General features: G+C 36.6%; 1 protein-coding gene across 1 annotated transcript in view; it reads left to right on the top strand.

The window, feature by feature from the left end:
* Window positions 1-27,208, top strand: part of adgrv1 (adhesion G protein-coupled receptor V1) — a 131,407-nt gene that overhangs the window by 84,160 nt on the left and 20,039 nt on the right. The window contains exons 89-92 of the mRNA XM_028457526.1: window positions 3,980-4,096; window positions 12,383-12,561; window positions 15,632-15,789; window positions 26,347-26,468. Of these exons, the coding sequence (XP_028313327.1) occupies window positions 3,980-4,096; window positions 12,383-12,561; window positions 15,632-15,789; window positions 26,347-26,468 (576 nt within the window). The remainder of the gene's footprint in view (window positions 1-3,979; window positions 4,097-12,382; window positions 12,562-15,631; window positions 15,790-26,346; window positions 26,469-27,208) is intronic.

Genomic DNA, 27,208 nt, shown 5'->3' with positions numbered 1-27,208 from the left:
ATATATATATATATTTATTTTTTTTTTAATTAATTTTTTTATTTTTTTATTTATTCAGTTCATTTCCGACATGGTTGCATTCACAGAAATTCATTTGACATTCAGAGCAAAATCACATCATTGGTTTTTTTTTTTTTTGTTTTTTTTTTTTGTCCTTTTGCATCCCGGAAAGGGCGACGGAAAAAAGCATTATGCTTATCCAGATCCGTCCCCTGATTTGAACACAGATAATTTTACATCCAACCTCGTTGGATAATAAATAAATAAATTTATTTATTTATTTTTGACTAAGTTATTCCACAGTTTGTCTGGATTGTGTTTGTCTGATTATTAATAAGAGACCTGCGATGGACTAACGCCCAATGGGTCAGAAAATAGATGGATGGAAGAACTATAGTCTAATGCAGGTGTAGGCAACTGGTGGCCCCTCAGTCTAATTTTGTGTGGCCCCAAAAACATAATTGTAATTCAGGAAGTTGGAAGTTATATGAAGCCCAACTTAACACACAAATTCCAGAAACAGAAAACTACAGCAAAAGTACACAAAGTGATAACACAGACACACTAAACAACCTCTTAAACACAAAATGACTACAAAAAAACAACATGCTGTATACGAAAGGGCTTCAAAGACATAAAATGCCAACAAAATTGCGCAACAAAATTACACAAGACAACAATAACAAAAAATATAACAGACATATAATGACTCAAAAAAAACACACAAAAAGGCAACAATAATTCGCCATATTGACAAGAAAATAGACAATTATAATTTGAAAACACACAAAATGTCTAAAAACTCAAAGAAAAACACCAAGAAAACCCACACAGATGGACTACAAAGACAAAACCCTTTATTTCTTGTTTTAATGATCTGATGGGTCATTATTATAAATGAATATACATGTTGATAATGTTGCCTTTGGATCAAACAATCACATTTTTGAGGTGTGTTTGGTGATACTTAGGCTTTGTATGGCTGAAGGAATATCAGAATGCTTGATCATGTTCTCGGCACCATAACACATCATTTGTTAAGTCTTGAATTTGTTCTAATCGTCTTAAAGTAAAAAAAAAGAAGCTATAACTTCATCATGACCTCACGGTGACCATAATGTTTGACATTACAGGTAGAGTGGCATGTTTAATGAGGTTAAACAAGTTTGTTTGACCTGAGTGTAACATGCAGCAGGGAGAGTACATGACTCCCTTATCTCTGCCACACCTGGTTACACACTGTGCTCCAGTCTCAGGTCCAAGGTTTCCTGTACCCCCCCCCCCCCATTAACAGGTTCCTGAAACTGTGCAAGTCACAATAAACCCTTAAAAAATCATGTGGAAGGACGTTGTCATGACCCCGCCTTAATAACAAATGTCATGGAGAGTGATGCATTGCCATTAGCAACAAAAGACACTTATGTAATAAGAACAAAAGGAAACAAAAAGTCATGTCAGGTCACAATAAGCACATGTACTTCATGGGACTGTTTAGCTTTCTGTTCACTTCTAATGGCTCACAATACGTGTTTGCCTAGTTTTTATACTTTACCTTTCACTTCTACCTCATGCAGAGCAGCCACAGTGCTGAGTCTATTCACGCTACTCTTATCAGCCTAGATAAGATAATAGATAAAAAATTCCCCCACATGTCAGCGTGACCACAGTCAGGAGGGTAGAAACTAATTACAGTTCAATAAAACTGCAATTGGGTAATTTTTATGGATATAATAATAGCATTTGGCTGTATTGTAATTAATTATTTTAATTAGCCAAGCTATGGCCTCATCACTCCATGCTTTCCTAACTTTGCAACAGTATTCCGGCTAACCTGAACAATCCATACGTGCACCAAACATGTCAAATTCAATGTCAGTCTTACATATTTCAATATCATTTACTTTTATGACGTTCTTAGCAGTGGTGTCAAACTCAGTTCTGTTCAGGGCCTCATGCACACAATATTATCTCAAATTGTCCAGAGTTGTAAAATCATGCCATAATATGCTAGAAATAATGGCAATAACAACTTATTCCCTTTGGTTTTTATACAAATAAAGAACTTCTTCCCATTCATTGAAGGACATAATTATGAACAATTTGACATTTCTAGAGAAACATAATTGCAGAGGTGAAGTATTCACTCTACTGTAATTGAGTGGCTTTTATGGGTACTTGTACTTTTTTGAGTATATTTATATATCAGTAATTTCACTTGTACATTTAAAAAAAAAAAAGTAAAGTAATTCATTACATTTGTACACCCAACAGTTACTGAGTTAAATTGTTTTTTTTATTTCCGTTTCATGGTCTCTTCATAAACGTTTATAAATGTATCTATACTTAGAGCCTGGGGATTTTTTTAAATTTTTTTAAGAGATAATTATACATTTTGACAAACCATTTATTTTATACAGATGCCTTTGTGGAAAATAAATTGAGTTCCAATTGTGCAAGATTTGGTCTCTTCCTTTTTGAGTTTATATATGACAAGATTTATTACCAAAAATAAACGTGGGGGGGTGAAAGTAACTAATAACTTTTACATTGAGTCCTATTTAATTGAGCTACTTTTTACTTGTACTTGAGTACTTATGTATGACTTGTCCTAGTAAAATTTCAATCAAGTAACAGTACTTCTACTCGAGTAGAATAGATCAGTACTCTTTACACCGCTGCACAATTGTTTCTAGGCATTACTATCACAGATCACAGCGTCGGCACACAAACATATATATATCCTGTTGTGTTATCATCTGCTCTTATTTTCTATACTTGAGTTTTGCTGTGTCTGTCCGATTTACTAAAACAGTGCAATCATCCACTGCAAAAAATAGGAGTAACATTCACTTTTATTAACTTGACAACAGATGGGATTTAACACCCCCTGAAGTCCTACGTTGCATGGCATGTGGGCGTTATGTTTTGTTTTTTTAAGCTGCTTGATCTGCATTTTTTTTCCCCCAATCAGGCTTGTACGCTTTCAACATAAATTTCCTTCTACCAGAGCAGTCACCAATAATGCACACATTTAGGTTGGTTCGTTTCTTGTTGCTGCTCCCACTCTTTACTCATTAGCCCGAGCATGAAGGAATATTGAGTCTAAAACCAATAATACGTTTTATTGCTGACTCAGCTATACACAGTCCCTATCTGTCAAGTTTAATGAATCTAATCTAAGCAATGTTACAGAACAACAAAGTTATTGTTCTTCCTATGACATTAGCTAAGGTTGTTTTCTAGCTCTTCTTTCTTTGGGCCGTGGCTCTGGCAGCCGGGCAACAGGAGCAGGTTATGTAACAAATGCCCGACTGCATTGGCACTGAGGTTAATGAAGTCCTCTGTTCTACAGCGAAGCCGCAGTATTTTCCCCTCCTTCACTGGTTTATCAACACATCTCTGCCCCGACGTATGAAATTGAGCAGGAATGTATTTGTACCTGCATAACTGTCATTCTGTTGTTTTGCTCTCTATATCTCACAGTCACATATAGTTTCTTCAAACTGTTTTCTTGCTTGATTTTACTGTGTTGTTAATCAACTTTTGCTTGACTTGAAGAAAAAAAAAAACAACACCCACACATTTGTGCAAATTTTTGTGTGTATGTCAGATATCAACAAGGATATTTTACGGCATTGTGTTTTTCTGCTTTTTGCTTCTGTCTGCATAACTTGCTGCATAGTGATGTAACAGGTCTGCAGAAAAGGATATTTCCAGTTGGGAGGGGGACTCTAAAACATGATATCTCAGAATTCTAAAGTCTATAAAGGAACAATAAATTGGCTCTGTGTGATTTGATCTGCTGACATTGCAAAGATTCCTAACCACACCTTATCTGATGCCATGCCAAAGCCCAATGTTACCATGTGCATCCTCTTGCGCATCCTCCGCCTTCACTAAAAGAATGTTTATATAACAAATAGTGGTGAATCATTCTAAACCCATGTTTTGCTGTTTTTTTTTTTTTGTTTTCTAATAGATTTGTTTCCTGGTGTCAACTTTCCGTGGGCGAATATTTTCAGAGGACAGCTGTGCTACCCTGGCACTCTTCTCCCACTATTTCCACCTAAGCCAGTTCTTCTGGATGCTCATACAGGTAATAATACACTGAATAAAGATCAGACATTTTTCTCAGAGTGGATATTTTCAATAACTTTGGAATTCTTAAACAAGGTGGGAGTTGAATGTGTTATACACATATTCCTGGGCAAATGTAAAAAAAAAAAAAATGCAGTCTTTTTGTGCATCTTCAGTATTAAACTGTGAATACAGATATTAGCAGCATGACATTATTCATATATCAGCAACTCTTAAAGGTTCAGTCCGCAACTCTCAGATCCCTCTCTCCCCCTCCCTCCCCGCTGCTCTCTTGTCCTGCCTCCAAATTTTCCAAAGTCCCTCCCACAGAGGAGCTAACAAGCTAAGGTTAGTCCGACAGCAACATCACAATAATATAACATGTTGTGTTAAAAGCATATTACTGCAGCGCTTCTCACTCTCTCTACGTGCACACACCTCAGCAGCAGCAGCAACAACACAGTGTCACTTACAGCAGCCACACAGAGGCTGCTGCGCGCACATGAACAACACATGCACTGCAGAGTACAAACATAATGTAAATCAAGCAGCAATAATTACCTTTCAAGCAGAAAAGTCACCAATTCCATCCTTTACTCCTCCAGACCATACACTGTAAAAAAGACGGCGCTCTAGCTCCGGGAAAGGGGCGGGGCCTGTGAGCAACAGCTGTTCCGATAGTCCATCAAACACAATCCTGGCTCTGATTGGTTCTTTTTGCTCGGTCGCGGTGCATTCTGGCAATCTGCCAAAGGCTGCACACACACTACTAGTTTCATGTAAAGCTGTCCTTACATAGTGACAACTTTAGCAAATATGACAAAAAGTCACTTTTATAAGAGTTGCAGACTGCACCTTTAAGATACCCTCAGACTTTTGAAGATGTAAATAAGAAAAAAGTAGGCTGTAGTGTCGGGCTGGGCAGTATGACCAAAAATGTACGGTGTATGGCGTTTTTTTTTCATGCATAATCAGGTGTTCACAGTATTTTCTCCTGGTTGAGAGAGGAATTACTGCAGTAGATTGACTTTGGATGGTCTATTTTGCTGTCATGATGAGTGAATATTGTAGAATAATTACACACTAGTAGTAATACAAGGTTGCAACAGCAGCCCAATCGCTCTGTGCCATGCTGGCTTAGCTTGATTTCTAGCTTTAAATGCTGCATACTCAGTGGTTTGGTGGTTTCTTATGGTGAATAAGGTAGCGTTTTATGTGCAGCTCCACCAGGACTTATTTCCGCATTATAGGAATTACAAATTGCGATCCTTTGCTCTCTTTTTTTGTGTATTACTGCCGACATGCTAAGCTAACCGTGCCTTCGTGTCGGTGAGTGTTGTTCTCCTGTAGCAGAGGCATGCGCACGCAGGCACATGCTCATGCAGCTTCAGAGCTTTCAATTGTGTCTTTCATTTCCATTTACGCGTATGATTTACACCTCAACTAACACCAGAGCGCTACTGTTAACCTTCCTATGTAGAAGTGCAACGTTGAAAAGGGTCCGGTCTGAAATGCGGCGCAGCGTAGCGTTCCGAAAGTTGTGTAATCAAATACATCTGTATATTAAAAATTCATATCATCATGAAAATATATACCAGTATTCGGTATGAACCGGTACATCGCCCAGCCCTAATGTAGTGTCAGTATAACTAAAGCAGCAGCAAAAATGTGACACAACTAAAATTTATTCAATTCTGTTTAAATCAGCATGTTTTTCAATGATTTTTTAAAAAAAATTGGTCAGTTTTGCACTTTTCTGTAAAATGTTTTTTTTCACCCTTGGAATTTGCAATAGAGAACGCTTGATCACTTTACTTTGACTTTGGCAGTTTTAGCAAAGATTGGTTGGAAATGTTTTTGAATTCAAGATACAATAATAGGGGTGTCCTAATATAACTTTTTCAATTCTGATGCAATATAGATATTGTAGGCTTGATATTACACATAGTTTTATCACTTATTTTGTCATGTCGAATGTTAGAAAAGGCTTGAATAAGTGATATTACTCAGAGAACAATAGTCAGAAACAGTAAGTATGAGAACAACGGACCCATTTATTAGAATCAGGACTGCTAATATCGGAGCGCTTTTATCAGAGATTTTAAATTCAGGCCATCTAATCCCCTACTTTTCTTTTGTTTTTGTTGTGTGATATCGGACCAATATCTGATATCATTATTCGATTAGGACACTCCTATGCATCACATAAGACAGGTAAAGACCACTGCTAGCTTTAAAAACACATAAAATTGAAATCTATTTTAAAACTTGGTGTAATTTATATATTGTAGGCCTTAAATTGCTAATTTAGATACAAGCCATTGTCAAAGCTAAAAAAGACAAGAGATTTTTAACCATTTTAACCATATGTCAGAATTAGTACATTAGGTAATGCAGTTGAATCTAAAAAACCTACTTGAGATGTTTGAGTGGTTTTAAAAGTGTATGTATTTGTGCATTTGTAGCATGTCCACTTTTTACGTTTTACTTCCCAAGGTTGTGCAAAAGTCCTCTGCCTGAATATCAACACTTTGTTACAGTTCTTGCAAAGTTTGGATGTTATAAATAGTCTTTCTTTCAGCACTTTTTTTTTATTCATATCAGGTTTATCAGATTTTTCTAAAAGGACACCTTGAAAGCATAATCTACTCCTGCTCATGTTTCCCATGACTTAGCACAGACAGGGATTGCTTTTTTCTTTCGTTTCTTACCAGGACCATGTGTTTTTTTTATGTAATAGGCCATGAAACGTCAGGCCTACACCACATGGGTATAGCTCAAGTTCTCCTCAGGGGTTGAGATAAAAAGTCCTAAGACTCTCGCATGACATGACCTTAGACCTCTGACTGGAACCACTTATGAGCACTTTACCCCATTCATTCCTGAGCTCTTATCCCAGACAGTCTTGCCTTTATTATCATTATTATGTAAGTCTTTTGCAGACATTGCTCAAGAAACTTGACACAAAGGCAACCCAAAGACCTCTTCAACTGATCTGGATGTAGAACATTCATCCACATTCATGTGGTTCTCAATATTTAAACATGCTCCACACACATGTATAAGCTAACACATGGAATATTGTAACACTGCAGAGTAAATCACACTTAAGCCATTTTTAATCCATCAGAGAGTCGACAGATGACTTATGACCTGCTGAGAGACTAGAGGAATGTGGTAGGCATAGTATACAGTATACTGGCTTCCCATACATACATAGTACAGCTACAAGAATGCACCAAAGCTGATGCCCTTTTATGTCTTTTTAATTGATATGCTTAATCTTCACATTCTTCCTGTTAATCTAGTGTATATCTTAATTAAAACAAGCTTGAATCTGAAAAATAACTTGATCAATCACTTTAGTTAGATTTAATGGAAGTCTGAACCAAGCACTTGAATTAATTTAACCGTAGTATGTTAAAGAATTTAACACAGTTTTGATATTAAAAGATAAAGACAAAAGATCACAAGTCTTAGAACAAATAGATTCTCAGTTTAATATATTGATGCTTTATAAATAAAGTGTTCAGTGCTAAACTAGACTCTTAGAGCCTGATTTACAAAAGGTCCGCATGATGCGAAATATGCGCCAAGTTGACAGCGTGCGCAAACTCACGATGTGATATACCAGGCGACACAAGGATTGAGTTGCACATGCAAAATAACACAAGCAATTAATTTAGTGGTTTTGCTGATAACGAATTTTGCAATCGGTCGTCCCTACCAGAAGAAAAATATTGGGAGGAGGAGATCCATCCATCCATTTTCTTAGCTGCTTGCCCCTTTTTCAGGGTCGCGGGGAGGAGGAGATCCAAAAAGATAAAAAAAAATTGGCACTTTAGCAATTTACCAAACCTGGAACTATTTGCGATGTAAATCACATGCAACAAGTGACCAAAAAGTGCAGGTAAATTATTTGCTTGCACTGAATTTAGGTCACTTTGTTTGGGATCTTATTTTGTTTTTTTAAAGTGGATTTATCTTTACAAGTCTGATGGAAGTATTTTCGTTGCATGTACATTAGTACACTAGATCGTCTTCTTTTTTGATCATGTTTTCTTTAAGCCATAAGTCATTAACATTTACTTTTCAGTGACGATATTTATCTACATCACACTACACTGACTGCCTTAGGACTAACATTATTTTGGTCGATCTTATGATCACTTGTCGTTCATGGCTTTTTGTGGATGGAGGATTGTAGGATTATTTATTGCAGGTTGTTTATTCTCCATAAAGGCTATATAAAGGGATAAAGGCTCAGGTCAAAAGCTTTGATGTTGCTTAAGATGTGTAAGAATGTAAAAGGCAGGAACAGGAATGGAGCAGAAATAAGTTGTGACGTCCAAACTGGTTTTAGACACGCAATAGTTGGTTCAAAGGCAGATCAGACTTGACCTTTTGGAGGAAATACAAGGAGCCATTCAAATGTAGTGAAAGGAAATGGAATGCAGCAGAGAACTACATGGCAGCCAAAATCATCTAGGACTGCTTTGTTTAATTTATTCCCTCGCTCTTTATGATTCACATCTTTTTTAAATCACATTTGTGCCTCAAACACCAGCCAAAAAGCATCTTTGGTAATTTCTTGACCGTCAGTAACAGTATGAGCTGACAGGGAATATATTGCTGCCACTCCAGCTTCTGTTAATGTGTGGCAATGAAACTCTTCTGTCATCACCAACATCTCCCATCTCGACCCCACCGATGTGTCACCGCACATTCTGCCCTCCTATCAGATGGCTGCTTTCGGATAAGTAGACAACGTGAGCGGGCGCCAGCAACCCATCTCAGCGTAAGAAGAAGACTTGGATCAATAACTACAGAGTGAGCATGTGTGTGTGTGTGTGTGTTTTAGACACCCATACCCAATCATCGACCAGGCGAGGTGCTCTGACATTATGGTGGAAAACAGCCAATAATTCAACACAATCTAGATCTTGTTTGCAGATCTTTGGCAACCAAGATAAATCCAAGAAGTTTCTTATTTTGTTTCTCAAGGTTCCAGTTTTTTAAAAAAATAGAATTTATACTGCCATGATATAGGTCGCAAACATGGTTCATTTTAGTCATTAATTGACAAGAAGGCACCAGTGGTACCATATTATCACGCTAACCAAAGACTTACCTTTTACAACAGTTTTTTTTTTCTCATGCGTTTAAAAGTTTCTGAAATCCAGCTTCTAGTTTTTGAATTTGAATGTGTTATTATATTCTTTGTATGATTTGTACAATATTGGCCACGTTTACATGGGAGCTTTAATTCCTTAAAAGTTAAATCATCTTTAAACTGACCTTGTAAACACTTTATTCCAAATGCAAATGTAATTCCGTATTAAACTTGAATCTGAATTAAGTGGCTGGTTTATTCTAATTGTAATTCCAAATTCCACTTTAAGTTAATTCCGGTCGTTCTACACATGCTCGGCCAGTCGTGATAACGACACAATCCAAAAAGGCCGCCCAGACTACAGTCGAGACTATTTATTCAATAAGAGCCTTAGAAGACATGGATATAATGAAAAGATTGGATGGACGGAAGCATAAACATGCGGACATTCACACGGACTTATTACACACAACTGGACATCAGCAAACGGAACAGGCTTCACCGGACGGGTGATACTAAAATCTGGAGACGGAGTAAATGCGTCCCCATACTGCTGCACAGACTGTAATTTCACCAAGTATATCATTATACCGGTTGTTAGAGCTATTATCTTTACCAGGGAGCAACTATTTATTCCTGGTTATTGTTTTCCGGAGTTTTACTGGGCTTTATTTACCAGTGATTAGTTCCTTTTTCTCTTCTCCTGCTCAGCTGACCAAAGTGAAACGGTATGTTATTGTCGAGCTGCTGCTTCGAAACTCAAATAAAAATAAAAGTGAAAACACTTCTCATGTGGTCTTCTATGTTGTAGCTGAAAATAAAAGGTTTGCTGTGTGTTTTTTCCCGATAGACGTGATACGTTGGTTCGCCCCCTGTCCAACCAGAACACTTCCCAACCCCCTAGACCTAAAGCGGAATTGAATAAAGCTGAATAAGCCTGTTTTCCATGTAAACCTCAATTCAAATTACTATATCAATGTAAACATGAAGCAGAACACTTTAATCCTGAATAATTTAAGTTGGAATAACCAATTCTAATTTTTTTTTAAAAATCACGTAACCGTGGCCAATTTTAGACTGTAACAATGCCAGACTCAGCCCCTGTACCAGCGACTAGATGTAATACAGATAGATTTCCAAGCTACAACATTGTGTTAGGATGAGGAAATCCCTTGGACTTGTTTAGAGTTTTTGTTGAAGGCTTTCATCATGAGGTCAATGGCTGAGCCACTTTGTCTCACCTCCAGCTAACTGCCTGGCAACACAACTCTTCATTCTGTTGCATCAACAAAGAGTGATAGGTGCAGCTACTGCAGAGGCTCAGCGCACTGTTACCCATAATCCACTTACTGTGGCTGAAAGCCGCAGTCTTCTCATTACCAAAGAGTGCAGGTTCCTACAATGACATCAATCTGCCCTGGGTTTAGTTTAGCCCAGCTGTTACACAACTGGAAACCCTTAACTGGACTTACACGCTTGTTGTGGACCTTGGTGTGTTTCATACTGTATGTGGGGCCCAGAATGTCAGTAGTTATATAATGAATTTATGGTAATGGAGGAGTCATAGGCTACTGTACTAACTGTATCTAGGGCAGAGTTCAGCCTCCTTTACCTACATGTTGGACCTGCTCTCTGTTTGAAAGACCTTGATAAGTGTTCTCAAACAATATAACAAGAAAGAACGGCTATTCATTATATATATGGAAAATTATTTTATATCACAATTTTATTTATTTGCAAAATTATGATCACGATTTTGTCACTTTTTTTTGTTTACTTTATTCTTATTTACCAGGAAAACAGGCCTATTTAAAATTAATTTCTTAAATGGAAAAAGGAAAAAAAGATTATTTAAGACATTACTTTTCAAACAATTTTTTGAATAAAGTAAGAAATTTCGCAAACTTGTTCCAAGTACAATAAACAAAAATGTTGACATGCAAAACTTCGAGTTCTTTAAGTCACACGGTCTTTTTCCTGTGGTGAACTCAAGTTAAAAAACAGCTTAAACACAACATTAAAGTACTTGCTACATGCTGTAAAAAGGCAGCTTATCAGTTTATTGACTTAAATTTGCTCTTGAGGTAACACTCTTGGTTTTAAATCCTACTTTGCAGTCTTTGATACCCCTCATTTTCCTCAGTTTGGATTTCAATCATATCCTTTGCACGGTAATATATTACTGTTTAGGTTACATCGCTCCAGCGCTTACTAGTTTTATCAAATGACTGTTTCATGCTTGTTATGCCTGTGTGAATAGGAGTGTAGCTACTCGCCTTTTGACTTTTAGCCTGTGTCCGACGGGTGTTAAGATATTTTAGTTATACCCACATCAGTGCACCTGGGGCAAAGGCAACTGTTGGTCACCACCACCCTAGGCTACATAAGTTACATAGGCTACATAAATTACTATATGACAGTATAATCCTTTTTTAATGGAATTAGGCAAATGTGCAAGAGCAATATCTTTAATGACAAAAAAAAAGAAAAACAGAAACAGTGAAACTGATAAAATCTAAACTTCTTGTTGCATTTTTCTAATGAATTATTGGGATTTTCCCCTGCAACATAGTGGCTACTGTGGTTTTCATGCTGCTATTAGACAATCTGACCATATGTAGAAAAACTTTTACATTTCCGATATAATACCGATATTGCAGCCTTGCGTATCGACCGATACCGATATTGATTTTGATATCAGCATCTCTCTTTTCTTTAATAAAAAAAATATAATAATTACATATTTTGTAGTGTGGAATGTTAGAAAAGGATTGATAAAGTGATGTCACTCAAACAGAGAACAATAGTCAGCAACACTAGGTATGAGAAAAACTGACCCATTTATTATTAACCAATTGGTTACATAAAGTTTAACCTTCAACATAATATCTACAGTAATTGGAAAATCCCGAAATTTGAATTCGATATTTGTTTTTAGGCTAATATCAGCCCGATATCGATATCGGATCGGGACACCTCAAGAGAAAAGCCCTATATTTAAGAACACATTAATAGACGGATACAACTTTAAAAACACACTGAATTAGAAAGTACAGTACCGCAAACATTATGTGTTTTTACACTTTTTCTCAGAACATTAACTGGATTATTCAAATATTCATGTAGGATGTCTGGACGTGCTTCACTTCACAATTTTCCAACTAACGGTTTCTTCTTCTCTTGGCTCCATAGGCAGTGAACTTCTGGCAAGTGCTGGTGATGAATGACGAGCACACAGAGCGTCGGTACCTGCTATATTTCCTCCTGGGCTGGGGGCTTCCAGCTGTGGTCATCATCGTCCTGGTCATCGTGCTCCTCGGCGGCTTTGATTGGTCCATACACGCTGTATACGGTTTGGTGCAAGGCGATGTGTGAGTGCACGCACGTAAAACTAACAATATCAATCGTCTATTTCTATGTTTCCTGAGTGTAGTGCAAACAAGAATGGCTCGTAGTAATTGAAGTTGTTTGGAAATTTCCACCAAAGTAGAGCAAACAGAAAACTTGTGCTCCGGTGACGTGGAATGAGGAGGCAGCTTGTCCAATCAAGTGAATGAATGATTTAATGAAGGAGTTTCAGTGTTGATGCCTCACCCCACACAGAAACTAAAGACTTTGCCTTCAAGGTGGAGTCCTTTACACAAAGCACGCTGTATAGAGCTATTTATAACACTTTAACATCCATATGTAGAGCACCTGAAAACCAGAACATAGTAGTTTTTAGTTATTCTGTCCAAAAAGTGTGTTAAACAACTTTGTTTACTTTTTGTCTCTTACTGAGGACTCAAGTTATATGAGAGGGGGAAAAAAAAAAAGCAAACCTTATTAAGTTTGAACTCTAAAATTAGCAAGCGGTCGTAGGTGCGGCTGTTATCCTTGGGACGTAGGGTGTCCTTGGGTGTAGCTGTGTTTCCTTTAGGCGGTTTGGACTGAGACAGTAAGAGTATTGCAGGATAGATCCAAGGACACAGAGGAGTATTCAGTTTCCCAGGAAGCACACCTTCCTCTTTGAGGGACTGAGCACCATTTCCAATTAATTCCCCTCTCTCAACAAAATGACCCGTTTCTCAAATGTCACCATAAGCAGTGTCTCACACATCTTGTATTATTATACATTTTGGGATCATATAGATTTTATTGAAAGGTGTTAATAATAATAGAGAAAAGACGGGATAAGTTTTATTATAGGAGTATAACTTCAATGATACAAGAATTGCTATAAAACAAAAAAAAAAGTAGTTTGTATGCCACAACATTAATGGTATGGACATTATTTAGGGTTGTTCAGTTAAATTAGAATCAGAATTACTTATTTCACAGAGGCTCGATAAATATTACAAATGAAAAGAATAAACACTAAACAAAGAAAGAAAAAAGAAAACGTACATAATTAATTAAAAGACTGTTAATTAAATAAGATTAAATACAAGTGCACACATTACAGTAGAAAAAACTAAATAAGATAAAAAAACAATTAATAATGATAATAATAATAATAATAATAATACAAATGAATATACTAGAATCAAAAATTACAGTCAGAAGTTCCAAGACCAAGCTTTTACTCTGACTTCCATAAAACACCTTTACCTTTTATTAAGAGTACTGTTTCAGTGCAATGCAGTTATGTAAGGATCAGCTATAATCACAATTTTTAACCAAAAAGGCATTATTTCAAATGGAATGGTCTTTATTTTAATTTAATTAGCTTGGGCTGTCCTGTATTTATACAGGATAAACAATCCTGTACTGAATCCCTCCTCTCCCACACCATGAAGGGTGTGAGTTAGTTCCAGGGGGAATGTTTTCTACTGATATTCAGGAATCTTTGGGATTTCTCCTCCATGTGAGACTTTCAGAATGGTCAGATCTCATCCTCTCACAAGGTCACAGCAGGACAAACAATCCATAATTCAGTGTACACAGACTCATAGTCTAGCTTTCTTGGCAGGACCTGGGTACAGTGGTTTATTTGGGCATACCTCAGGTTGTGTTGTGTCTAGCATAGATCCAATTATTCTCCTGAGATTACTCAAACCAGCTGAGTTTGTATCTGTTTGTGACGCTCCCACCAAATTGTCTGAGGCTTCCTTTGAGAGACGAACATAATACCATGAGTGTTTTGCTCGGTGTTTATGAGTTACAGTTTGTCAGAATATCTTGCCTTTTTTTTTTTTTAGTTTAGTTACGGGTGTGGACAAGTCTGGGAAAGAACTTTTGACATTTCCCACTAGTCAGGAGATGTTCAACTGTGATTAGATTCTTTGTTGTGACTGTTTATTTTTCATTCACAGTGAATTTTTGCCTTCAGGCAGGGCCAGCAGATGAAGTCACACAACCACTACACATTCTTATCCATTTTCAAAGCAGGAAATAAATCGGTTGGGTTTTTTGTTTTCTTAAAAACAGCTGAAATTATCCTGCAGTATTGCTGCAGGCTGGCACAGAAGATGTAGATACAACCTTGTTGTTCTGCATCCACTGAGCAAGAACACCTGAAGGTCTTCCACTGAATGCGGGTCCGCTGCGATACGTCTCCGCCATGGCAGTGGAACTGATAGGTTTCTATGTGTTCATTTCCACCGGGTCCGGTGCGCTGCGGATCGGTTCCGTGCCAGCTGCGACAGTCCGGAGCCCTCCGTCAGAGAAACACAGGACTTATATTTTTGGTGGATGCCGGAGCACGACGCAACAACTCGGTAAAGAAATACAGTGAAACAGGAAGTTAAGCACTTACTAAACATTAAAACATCCGGTTACTTTTCAAAATAAGACTCTCCAGATCATATTTCATCATATTATCTCTTTTCTGTTGGCTGTAGCAAAAAAATGTGGCTAGGACAACAACAACAACAAAAGGTAAACTTTATATTTTAATACCTTAAAACATGTAACAAACAAAAACGCTATGAAACTAAATAATACATATATGTCTGAAAAGTGTTAATGTGTTTCCCTGTCACCTTTTTTATCGTTATTTATTTATCTTTATTAATTTTTCTCTCCTTTTTCTCTCTTTTTATTATTTTTTTCTAATTATATATCATCTATTTCCCTGGCTCTATTAACCACTTAAATGCCCATCTCTATCTGCACTTTATTATTATAGATGTCATTGTAATTCACTATTTAAAAAAAAATTATAGCACTTCCTTTAACTGCGTTCTTGCGCGATTATGTAAATATAGACGTCAGCCGGACTAACGTGGTGCACTCAAAACGCCACCGGTGGGGATTGCCGGACGGCGGTCAGCGGAGCAAAACCGGATCCAAGCCATGGTGTAGCAGAGACGTATCCAGTGGAAACCCTGGGTCTGAAGTCTCCGCAAGCAGATCCTGTTTGTAAAAAAAAAAAAAACATCTTAAGAGAATGAAATGTGTGGAATAAACTCTGCATTTTAAGATTCTTAAACAGAATTTTTCTGTCCTTTCCTCCTTTAGGTGCTTTATCCCAAACATCTACGCAGCGCTGTGCACAGCGGTGCTCGTGCCCCTCATCTGTCTAGTTGCGGTGCTGGTTGTGTTCATCCACGCCTACCAAGTCACTCAGCAGTGGAAGGCCTACGATGACATTTACCGTGGACGGCCCAACAGCACAGGTACTGAAAAAAACTCAGTTTTATATTGTACCGCAAAGGATAAAAGTTATGGGTGCACATTATGGTTGAACAGTCTAACTGCTTTTGTTGCATTAGAAATTGAAAATCAGTCACTTTTTGTCTTGCAGTCAACATCTATTTGTTGTAAAGACGCTCCCCACGATCATGAAATTCCTGGAAAAGTCATGGAATAATTTAACTGAAATATAGCCTATTGTATAATAATGTTTAAAATCCTACTTTTGCTATTACTATGGGACGTTAAGCACCTTAACCCTAACACCTTCTGTAGTACATCGCTTTGGATACAAGTGTCAAATTGAAATTGTAGTCTCATAATTAAACATGGTAGCACTTAGTTAGTTGTTGTTTAATGTTACATTCAAAAGCTGATGCATCGTTTTTTTAGAAAAAAATATTGCAAAATGGGTGTCAAAGGCAATTGCGCCATTGTACGACGCTATATTATAGATAAGTTATGAACACAACTTTAATGGTTTTAAATAGGTCTTAGCGGTTCAGAACTAAGTCACGAAATTTTGGAAAAGTTTTGAAACATCATTGTGAAAAAAGTGTGGGAACTACTGTATGATTCTGAGTTATTGATAACATGTCATCAGTCCCTTTGACCACAGATGAAAAAGCCTGATTCCTCTGCCCAAAATCTCTTGGTTTGTGAAGTTTTGCTCTGTTCACTGTGGAATTTTAAGTCTTTTGGGAAAGCTGAACAGTTTTTGCTGAGCTGTAAAAAAAAAAAAAAAAAAAAAAAAAGGAAAAATAATAATAATTTACTCATGAAGTAAATACAGATCGCACTTGAAGGGTTATCTTTTGAGACTATTGGGGGATTATAGTATGAAAGGCAAGCAACGTGGACCACGGACAGGTAACGTGTGTTACGCAGAATGTTGGTCATGGTTTAGTAAGGGAACACCAACGACTGATCAGATGATCATGACATTTGTTTTTTTACACACACAAAAAAAAAAGAAAATAACAGCGACAATAAACCAAACTACAACAAAAATGAAAGGAACTAAAAACAACCCAGGTCATGAATCCCTCTGACAAAATAGAATCAGAATTACACTGATACAAAATTCAATTAAATGAAGACTTTGGAATAGAAGACCACGCTCTTTACTTTAGCTTTTGCTTGGATAGATTTTTAACTTTTATCGACCTTTTATGGTGTTGCTCCTGTTGTTTTAATTTCACTTTTGTTTGTACAGCGCTTTGTGAATTTTGTCTGTGAAAAAGCGCTTCATAAATAAAATGTAGTTACTATTTAACTGATTTAAAAAAAACATGTTTTATGATGCAGCGACTACGCCAAAAAACGTATCAATATAGTAATGGATAAAATGCACTTAAGACGTTGTTTTCCTATCACTACCCATGCATGAATCGCCAGTTACGGATGAATTTGAACAATCGTTAAATCATATGAATGCAACAGGTACAAATGTGTGTGTCTTCAGTTGAATCTGATTGTTCTTGATGTAGTTTGTGGAAAAGTAATGTTTTTTTTTTTTTCTAAACACTATTTTAGGCGCATAAAGCATATGTAATTTATGTATTTTTCATTTTGTTATAAACACATAATAAACATGTCTGAGAGACAGCTGACTGTAGTTCCCCACCAGTCTGAACACACAGACTTAAGCTTTAAGTTTTGTAAGTACTTTACCTGTGAGTATAATTACTGGTGTAGATATTTAGGCTCATATGTAGGTCATTTTTACAATTTCCCAACAGCAAACAGCTGCCAAGATAAGCAAAATTCCGACCAGTGTGTGCGCGTGTGCACACACGGGTGTTTGAAGCCCACATGTGAAACTCACAGGGCTGTGTGAAATACAACAGGATTTCTGACGTCAGTGAAATGAAGACATTGTGCCAGTGTGTGCGGTGTGCTCATTCATCCTGACTTTAAGCTCTGTACCCGAGCCTCGGACCACAAAGGAGCTCAGATTCCAATCCAAAAATAATTTAATTTAATAAAAAAAAAAAAAAAGCATACATATCCTCAGCATATATATAGCATCGAATAAGAAAAACCTTTTTGTTTACCTTTAGGAAATGTACAATTTCCATATTAAATATACTGCATTTCTTCTAAACTTCATAATATTTTGTATTCTTTCTCTTTTTTTATTAACTTTGTTTCCCTAATTCTCAACAGCGTGCTGTTATTACAGCTGCTAACATCTGTGTGACAGAAATGTCAGCACCCTTTTGATTTTTCTCCCAGTTTTTTTGTTTTTTTAACCCAAGCTTCCTCCTCAGTTTGACTTCTCACACCACAAACCAGCTCTGATCAAATATAAACTCTTAGAAAATAAATATAACCCTTTGGCCTTTCTGTGCAGGCGAGCAGCTTCCTTCTGCTAATGATTGTTTTATACGAAAACACTTTCCCTCAGGAGGTAAAAAGAGACCCGTGACAGCTTAAAGCTGAAAAGTGCTCATGTGTTTTTTTTTTTTTACGTGTGTTCACGCATGTTCACAAACATACAACATATATTCAAACACTCACTTCACCTCTTAGTAATGTGAAGTTTAAATAGTTTGTCAGCAGTTTGCAGGCAGCCTCCCTTTGGCTGTGGGAACCAGAGCTCAGCCCTTTCTACACACTGGAATCTGCTTACATGGTTGGAAAAATCTAACCAGCAAAGGAGATGGACACTGATATTCAAGATTAAAGAAAGGGAGAAGAAACAAACAAAAAAAAGTCACTGAAAGATGAGCTAGAAGGTGATAAAAGTTTAAGGTATGAGGGCAAGTTAAATGGCACCATTAGACCAAGATGATAGGCTTCTAACCAGTTACACTGTAAACCTGAATAAGTTACCAGAACAAAAGTTTTTTTTAAGTTGATTAAATTACAAGTCAAAATTGTACTTTTTGATAACAGTTAAATTAAAGTGCTAAATAAATGAAGTTTATTTTTAAATAATCCCTATTTGAAACAACAGAAATAACAGGACTTTATTATCATTCTTAGCATGTAATCACTTAATTCAATTAAGTTGTACTTAAGTTGTGTTTTTAGATTTTCCATTTATTAAAAAAAAAAAAAAAAAAAAAAAAATAGTTAAAGTAACTCAAAAAGAAAGAACATGTTACACCAACTTGACATAATTAAGTTAGTTGATCTTTTTCTATAACTTTGAATATAAACTACCTAATCTATTGAATTACTCTGAATGTAAAGGTTTACAGTGTGTTAAGCTGTTTGTGTTTTCAAGCAGGGGGAACTTTTACTGAGGGTACTTTCTGTCTTCACAGTTTGCAACTCGAGCTGGGAGCTGTACAATTTAGGATCCATTTTTAAAATTATTTTATTTGCTTTTAAATCTCTAAACAGACTTTCCCCGCCGTACCTACCTTGCTACACCCTTACACGCCCACCCGCTCTCTCAGGTCAGCTGATCATTTACTCCTGAGAGTGCCAAAAACTAAACGGAAGCTTAGAGGGGATCATGCGTTTGCTGTAGAACGATCTGCTTCAGCACCTTAAACAGGCCTCTTCTCTGTCTGTTTTGAATTCCCTTCTTAAGACTCATATCTTTTCCTTGGCTTTTTCGCACGTTTTTATTTCTTTTATTTATCTTATTTCTTTTACTACGTTCCTTGACATGTTTTAAGTTTCTTAAATTATTTTGTATTTCATGTTTTATGCCTTTTAATTTGTTTTGTATTTGTATTATTTTTTTATCTCATATGAGCTGCTATGTATATCATTTTCGTCTGTACAGCACTTTGGTCAGCTGTGGTTGCTTAACAAATAAAGTTGGATAGGATTGGGATTGGATTGATATGGACTAAGACACATATTTTAATATTTTTTTCTCAAAATGGCGCTATATGATGTAATTTTTGATAGTTTTAACTTAATAACGACCATCTTAATACAAGATAAGCTATGAAATAAAAACATATATCATTATAGGTGACATTGTAATTTTCTTCAGACAAGGTTTTCCAGGAAATTATCTCCCGACATGTTTCGACTGTCAACTGTCAGTCTTTGAGAGGAGTTCTGCTGATCGCCTTTGATGGGTCCTTTGAAGTTTCACTTGACTTCCATGTAATAGTTCTAGCCAGATTCATGTTGTCTTCTTTTATTTAACAGTATGTTAAGCTTACGTTTACGTTTTACAGGAAAACCTTGTTTTACCTGAAAAACCTTGTCTGAGTAATTTTTTATATCGCCAAAACAGAAATCTCGATATCTTTAATTTGAAACTATTACCCAGGCATACAACCAACCTATAGTTGGTTCTTCCTTTAAAACTGTTGTATCATCAGTGGGCTTTTAACAAAAAGCAGAATCAAAAGACACAAAAATGTGGATCGTGTCTAATAGATTGAAACAAGCAGAAAATTAAAATTTTACGTTTATCGGGGCAGCAAAACTTTTTGTTTTTGGTCACATTTTTGGTTCCCCTTCAACTGGTGCGAATTCTGGTTATTTATTGTATAGCACCAACAGAGATGTGTCGTGAGCACTAGGGTAGGGTAGGCAGGGCGTTGCAAATCGAGACCACCAATGTCAACACCAGTGACAATTTCTTGTGTTTCTGCTGGCAAGTGTTAATTCAATTCAACAAAGTCATCTCCATGCGCTTATCAAAATAAAATTCATAATAACAAAGAAAAAACCCAACAAGATCCACATGAACAAGCATTTAGCCATCTAACAAAATCAACATTGTAAAAAACCATTAAAGAAACTTAAACAATTATTTAATAGCACACTCTCCCAACAAAGTATCTCATGACACGACAGCGCATCCGTTGTTTGTGTTGGAAACACAGAAACAAGGAGAAAATGACAACAACAACAACTCAGAACAGCTTCAGCGAGGATCATCCACAAAGCCAATCTTTCCATTCACTGTGGAAAATACAAACAATGTTCTGACCTTAGCTTTGCTGAAGCTCTGGTACCTCAGGTGTTGGTCTCCCATCTTTTAAAAGCTGTTGTTTTTTCTCAAAAGAAAGTTTTTTATCGTCTCTAGCGCTGTCATCCTGCCTGTAGTGTTATCCTGCGTCTAACTAGAGAACGTCGTTATATCAATTCACTAATGCACTGTGAACTTATGTATAGCATTTAGCATAGCGAGGTTATGTCCAAAGGCAGCATAGAGAGCTGCCTTTTTACATAAAAACACGCTATGGAAACAGAGGCAGAGCAGCAATGTGCTTTTAGGAGAGGGTGTGGCCTCCTCCTGCCTTACAGCGTAGTCAGATTGTGCAGCGTCTCTGCCGTACCAGGAAATAGCGATGTTTAGTCAATTGGGCTATGAAAAGGACAAAATGGTTACACTTTCAGACTTATAGGTACTGTAGGTTATCAGAAATGGAAAAATAAATGATTTATAATTATATTATAAATAAAACAAATAATCAAAATATCAGTTCCACCTTGGGTAGGCACTGCCTACCTTGCCTACACTGAGCACCAAGGTTTAGACTATTTTCTTTGAGGTGTCCACAGTGTGAGCATTCAGAGACAGAAATTAAAACCAAAATGTGGAAGATACACATACAATGACCTCTACCCCAGAAAAGGAAATCAAAGTGAGGCATTAACAGTCAGAGAATTTGGTATGATTAACCCTGGTCACTGCACACAGTTGGTTTCAGGATGAATGATGTCATGAGATAAGGAGGTGAGCCTGGAGCATGGGAGGAGTGCCTGGGTGGAGGAAGTGGCACCAAAGTGAGGACTTTTTGTGTAAACCCTGGCCTCATGCCCTGTGTTTCCAGCCCACTTGTGAAGTGAACTGTAAAATGTTTCCTACAACGCACTAACCAGTAAATTATAATTAAATGACCTCGGTAATACATTTTGGACTTCAAGTATTGATTTACATTCTTAAATGTCAGTTTTTCACAGGTACGTTAAATGAATTAAACTTTTCCTTTCTGAACAGTTTAATCTAAAACTCTTTAGATGGTTGTATAGGATTGACCCTTATGGAGTGCATATAATGTCAACATTACATCCTGTTTTCAGGTGCATTGTCAAAAAAAGCATGTGGTCCTCACCTCGATTCGAGTAGCCTTTGTAGACCAAAGAGCGACTCTCACAGAAAGTGGGTTACCAGTGATGCCTGTTGCAACGTTAGAGCTTAGTATAGAAACACGTGCTGAACAACCTGTTCGGGGGTCGAGCCTTATCCTGGAAACACTTGACACAGTCTAAAAAGAGAGGACGGGCATTAATATTTGTCTGTATTGGACACTGTCCATCACACAAAGGCATGCACAGTAAAATCGACACATTTACCCATGAGGTCAAAGTTGTGTGACAAGTGGTGGGTTATATGCATGCCTAAGAGAGCTGAGAGAGCTTTATTTACTCAGCTACGGAGAAGGCTTTCCAACCATTGTTGGAAACCATCTGGAATAGTTAAAACATACATTTTTTTTTACAAGCTATAATCATTTATGGCAGCATTGTGGTGTAGTGGTCAGGACTTCTGCCCTTTAAGTGTGGTTTGTATGTTCCTGCCATGCTTTCTCAGGAAAAGCCAGTTCCAGTTTCTGAACAAAGTCTGTAAACATGTATTGATTAGAGTCTCTCAATTAAATGAATGAATGAATGAATGAATGTTCATGTTCTGACATTGGTTTGTACTCACTTCACTGACGAGCTGAAATGAGTTTTACTGTTCAGTTTCACTGAAACAATGATTTATGACAAACTGATTACAGAATTTATTCCAGCAAGTATGGGGCGTAGATCGTAAAGTTGCGCATGCTAAAATAAACAGCAACTTTTTGCCACATTTAACAACAAATCATGTTTAAAAAAACGTATGTGATTTTACTTTTGACCAGATTTACAGCAATATTTGTGAAATTAGTGATATTTCCTTTTCTCGTAAAAAATATGTCAATGTTAAATCTAAATCAAAATGTTAAAACTCAATCTAAATGTTAAATATGAAATCTGAATGTTACATTTAAATATGTATTTTTGGAGAAAAGTAAATATCACAAATTTCACAGATATTGCTGTAAACCTGGTCAAAATTAACATTGACAACATCCCATACGTTTTTTCTTCTTTTAAACATGGTTTGTTGCTAAATGTTGCAAAAAATGACTGTTTATTTTAACATGCGCAACTTTTCAATTACCGCCCCAATCACCGTTCATTTTGTCATCTTGTTTAATAATAAAGGGTTTTCACCTACGTCACGTTCTGGGCAGTAACTCGGATGTGCCGCCATATTGGAGGCACTCGGAGGTAAACACTGCGATGGATAAGTGTCCGAAATTACAGAAAAGCTATGTTAAATGTGTTATAGATGCCAACAACATAGCCATGCACACTAATGAATAATAGTTGACTTAACTGGCGTACCGTAGTTTTGTATGAAGTAAAGATTGACAATGACTTGAGATATTTGCAAAATGTTTTCAGGTTTTAGTGTCGATATTAAGTTTTTCTGCAACAAGCAGTGGCTGAAATAACAGGTCATTTATTTTATATAATTTTAAAGGAAGACGTAACAATTTTTGTTTTAAAAAAACAGCAATGGAAACTTAAAAACAGTTTAAAATAAAATAAAATTGACATCAAGAAATAAAACAGTATCTTGCATCTTCAAATTATTCTACATTTCAGTTTACATGAACACAATGTTATATAAAGAAGATTTTTTTGTAGTTAATGTATTTGAAAGGCTGCAAAAAGTAACTTGAATTTGATAACATGATCATGTGATCAACACATGCTAATTGCTTATTTCTTGCCACACATAAAACATGCATATTTAAATGGCACATTGGCGGTTAAATGAATCTGTTCCCACACAAATACAATCTCTATTTTCTTCCAGAATAGTGTTTTTGTTGGTTTAATTATTTTACCATGGATTTAAAACTTAAGTTGAGCCACAGGTGCAAGAAAGTTGATGGTCTGTAGAGGTTGTAGGAGGTAAAGTAGGAAGGTGCTGAGTCATTGCACAACGTGATTTATTTTAGGTTAACAAATTGTTATATCTGATTTTATTTGACATTAATGATTAATAGCTTCTGTAAAAAAATAACTCTTTAATTCAATAGTTTTTTTAAAGCTATAGGGAGCCATTGCAAAAGAGTCAAAGGGCCACTAGAGCCGCAGGTTGCAGACCCCTGCCCTGGGAGAACCACAGCTGAACATCTGGCCTGGCATCATAGTTCGTCAGTTCCGGTCCCTCCATGCTGATTCTGATAAACATGTACCCTCTATTGCTGAGCTCAGCGCGTTCTACTTTTTTACTGCTGCCCTCAATGTGAGCACACACTCAGTGAAGGGCTCGTTATGCCTGCTTCCGTTCACGGACCTCGCGCACTCCAAAAGATCACGTTGGTGTTTATACTCGCATTCACCGTTGCATTACCCGCAGCCAAGTTGCGTGAGCGCGCACCGTCTCCTCACCCGCAGCGCAGAGAGAGAGAGAAGTGTACTCTAGGGACGTGACGAAGCGCTCAGCCACTCCGTCCAAAATAAGGTCACCTATACGCACGTGCACGGATGCGACTAGATAAAATTTTCACTCGCACACACTAAAAATATACTCGCATATGCAACTATTTTAGTTGCATATTTGTTAAGGTTTCATTCTTTCAGACAACTTTTTTTCAGGAAATTTACTTTGATCTCCTGATACCGTATGTTTTGACTGTCAACTGCCAGTCTTCTTCAGAGGGGACAAAATGAACTTGCTGGAATTAATACGCGAAAGTCAAGGACACATCAAAGCGATCATTAAAGTCAAGGACACATCAAAGCGATCATTAAAGTCAAGGACACATCAAAGTATTTAATACTTGAATACTTATTTTTTTACTGTTGTCAGGTGGTAGAGGATCTGCTCACAATAATGTAAAAATGTTTCTCTGCAGGATTAATCAAACCTTGGTTTCTTTGGCTCTGATATGGAGCAAATTTGTTCATGCACCTGATGAGTGGAAATTTGTATAATAAACTGAATTTTAAAATAAGGTTTAATGGGATAATATGTAATTTGTTATAGCCTGAAGATAACAACTTACTCTGTGCGCTATCAGATGAGATCCAAGAAAATCCGATGCACTTTACTGCATTAGTGGCATCCATCAAGCCCAATGAATTAGGGCTGAGTGGTGAGTGTCTCTTAGAGCTCTGAGTGGGCACTGCACTTACCACCATTGCTTGCTTGCGTCTGTGTGTGTGTGTGTAATATTGTTTCGGACCCAACAGCGGGACTTTCTTTCACCTGAGAATAGAGTCTCAATCAATGTGTACAACATGATATCAAGGGTGAGGGATTAGAGTCGAAAGTGCTTTAATAAAACCATATGCGGATGTTTTCATTCCACCAAAGCTCCCATCTCTTACTTTTGCAGTTCTCCGTCTCTGTTCTGATGACTCAAAGGTCACCATTCTCTCCTCTGTGCATGTGATCAAGTTGTTGTTTTTTAATAATAATTGTATATATACCTGTCTAGTGAGGCCCTGGAGTAATTAATCTATATCAGATTAGGAATCTAATCCCTTCTGTAACCTGGCATACTTTTCTTTGTCATTCATATAACTTTATCTTCAACTTTATGTGACTATAAATCTAATTTGATGTGCATAGGGTTGTGAATTTACACCAAATCCGATTGATAACAGATTCAAACATTGGATAAAAAGTGGAATCACATATATTTACAGTATAACAAGAAAAGGAGAAATCATGAGATTTGAAACTTTGAAAAAGGCCTTTCAGCTAGATCAACAATACCCGCAAGTAAGAAGTTACTATCGGGATATTAAGAAATAATCTAAAGAATAAATAAATACAAACACCGAAAGGGCATCATTTCTCAATTGTACCAATCACTAAGTAGCATAAAAAAATAGAAATGAATTAATACCCACAGAAAACTTACGAGTATGGAACAACCTCTGAGTAAAAAGTGGATGAAGCAGACAAAACCAACACTGACTAACTGGATAGAAATCGCAACAGAAATGTATAGGATATAAGAAAATAAATCACTTTTCCACTGGAACTTAAAGTGTTTGGAATATTGGGACCCATAAGACTAGATTTTGACTAAATAAATTACCAAAGCATATTTTGGAGTATCTATCATATTTTGAAGTGACTATAGTCTTTTATTCTATTGGGAATTAATTATTTGATATGTAATCAACCTGTTAAACTTGTGTTTTTTGTTTTTGTTTATATATATATATATATATATTTTAAATTGTTCTCTCTGGATCTAAAAAGTTACACCCCTGTTTTTTATTTAATTATTTAATGTTTGAAAGAAAGGGAACAAAAAGAAAAAAGAAAGTGTTGTCAAGAACCGCCTGGGGATGAGGATGGCATTTTTCTTTTATGTAGGAAAACCATTGATGTCAGAATGGAAAGAAAAAAGGATTGGTTTCATCTTCCCCAGAGCGGGAGATAATCTGTGTATGAAATGACTGCCTGCGTTAAAAAACAGAATGTTTTGTGCTATTATTGTGTTACTGATTACTGAATTTTCTTCTTCTGCTGCCTTGTGCTTTAGAGATCCCACTGGTGCTTTATCTGTTCCTGCTGATCTCTTTGGTCTGGTTATGGGCTGGACTTCATATGGGCTACAGGCACCGGTGGATGCTTATCCTCTACGTCATCTTTAACTGCCTGCTGGTGAGACTGTTGCTTTCTATTATTCAGACATCAGGTGTGTTTTTGATCACTGAGAACTTCAGCTGTTTGCAGGGTTCCCGCGGATTCTTAAAAAGTCTTAAAAGGCATTCACTTCATAAATCTAAAAATAAGGTCTGAATTGTCATTGAAAAATGTCTTGGATCAATGTTTCAAATGTCTTAAATTTTAACACATAATAAGTATGATTTTATGATTCTAATTAGTCTTACATTTCAAAATAAATTGTGATATGAGTTTTTTTTTATTACTATAAACTACAAAGAGTTTTCTCAATGACTTTTCTTAATGGTTTTTAATTTTGTTATATTTACATTTTTAGCTATTTTTGTAGTCATCTTGTGTTTTTGGAGGGATTTTGGTTATTTTAGTCGTTTTTTTGTGTATTTTACTTACTTTTTGTGTTTACTTTGGGGGCCGTCTGCACTAGGTATGAGAAAAAAATGACCCTAACCCTATGTAATTGATGTGCCGTTTTTTTTCTCCCCAAAAATTATGTTTACTGTGAAATTGGTTCTAAATTTAATCTCAAATGGCATTAAAAAGTCTTGAATTTAATTTGACTAAGGTTGTAGGAACCCTGTGTTGAACATTGTACATGTCAGCCTCCTTTGGAATCGTTCACACTCACAGATGTATGTCACGGTACGAGTGTTGGGTGTATAATTATTTACTAATTATGACCGTGTGAACTGTGGAACAAAGGTGTGGCCTGTTTTAAA

The sequence above is a fragment of the Gouania willdenowi genome, chromosome 9 (genome assembly GCF_900634775.1).
Source record: "Gouania willdenowi chromosome 9, fGouWil2.1, whole genome shotgun sequence".
NCBI classification, from domain to species: Eukaryota; Metazoa; Chordata; class Actinopteri; order Blenniiformes; family Gobiesocidae; genus Gouania; species Gouania willdenowi.
Note: the sequence above shows the minus strand (reverse complement) of the source record. Positions and strands in the feature narration are given on the sequence as shown.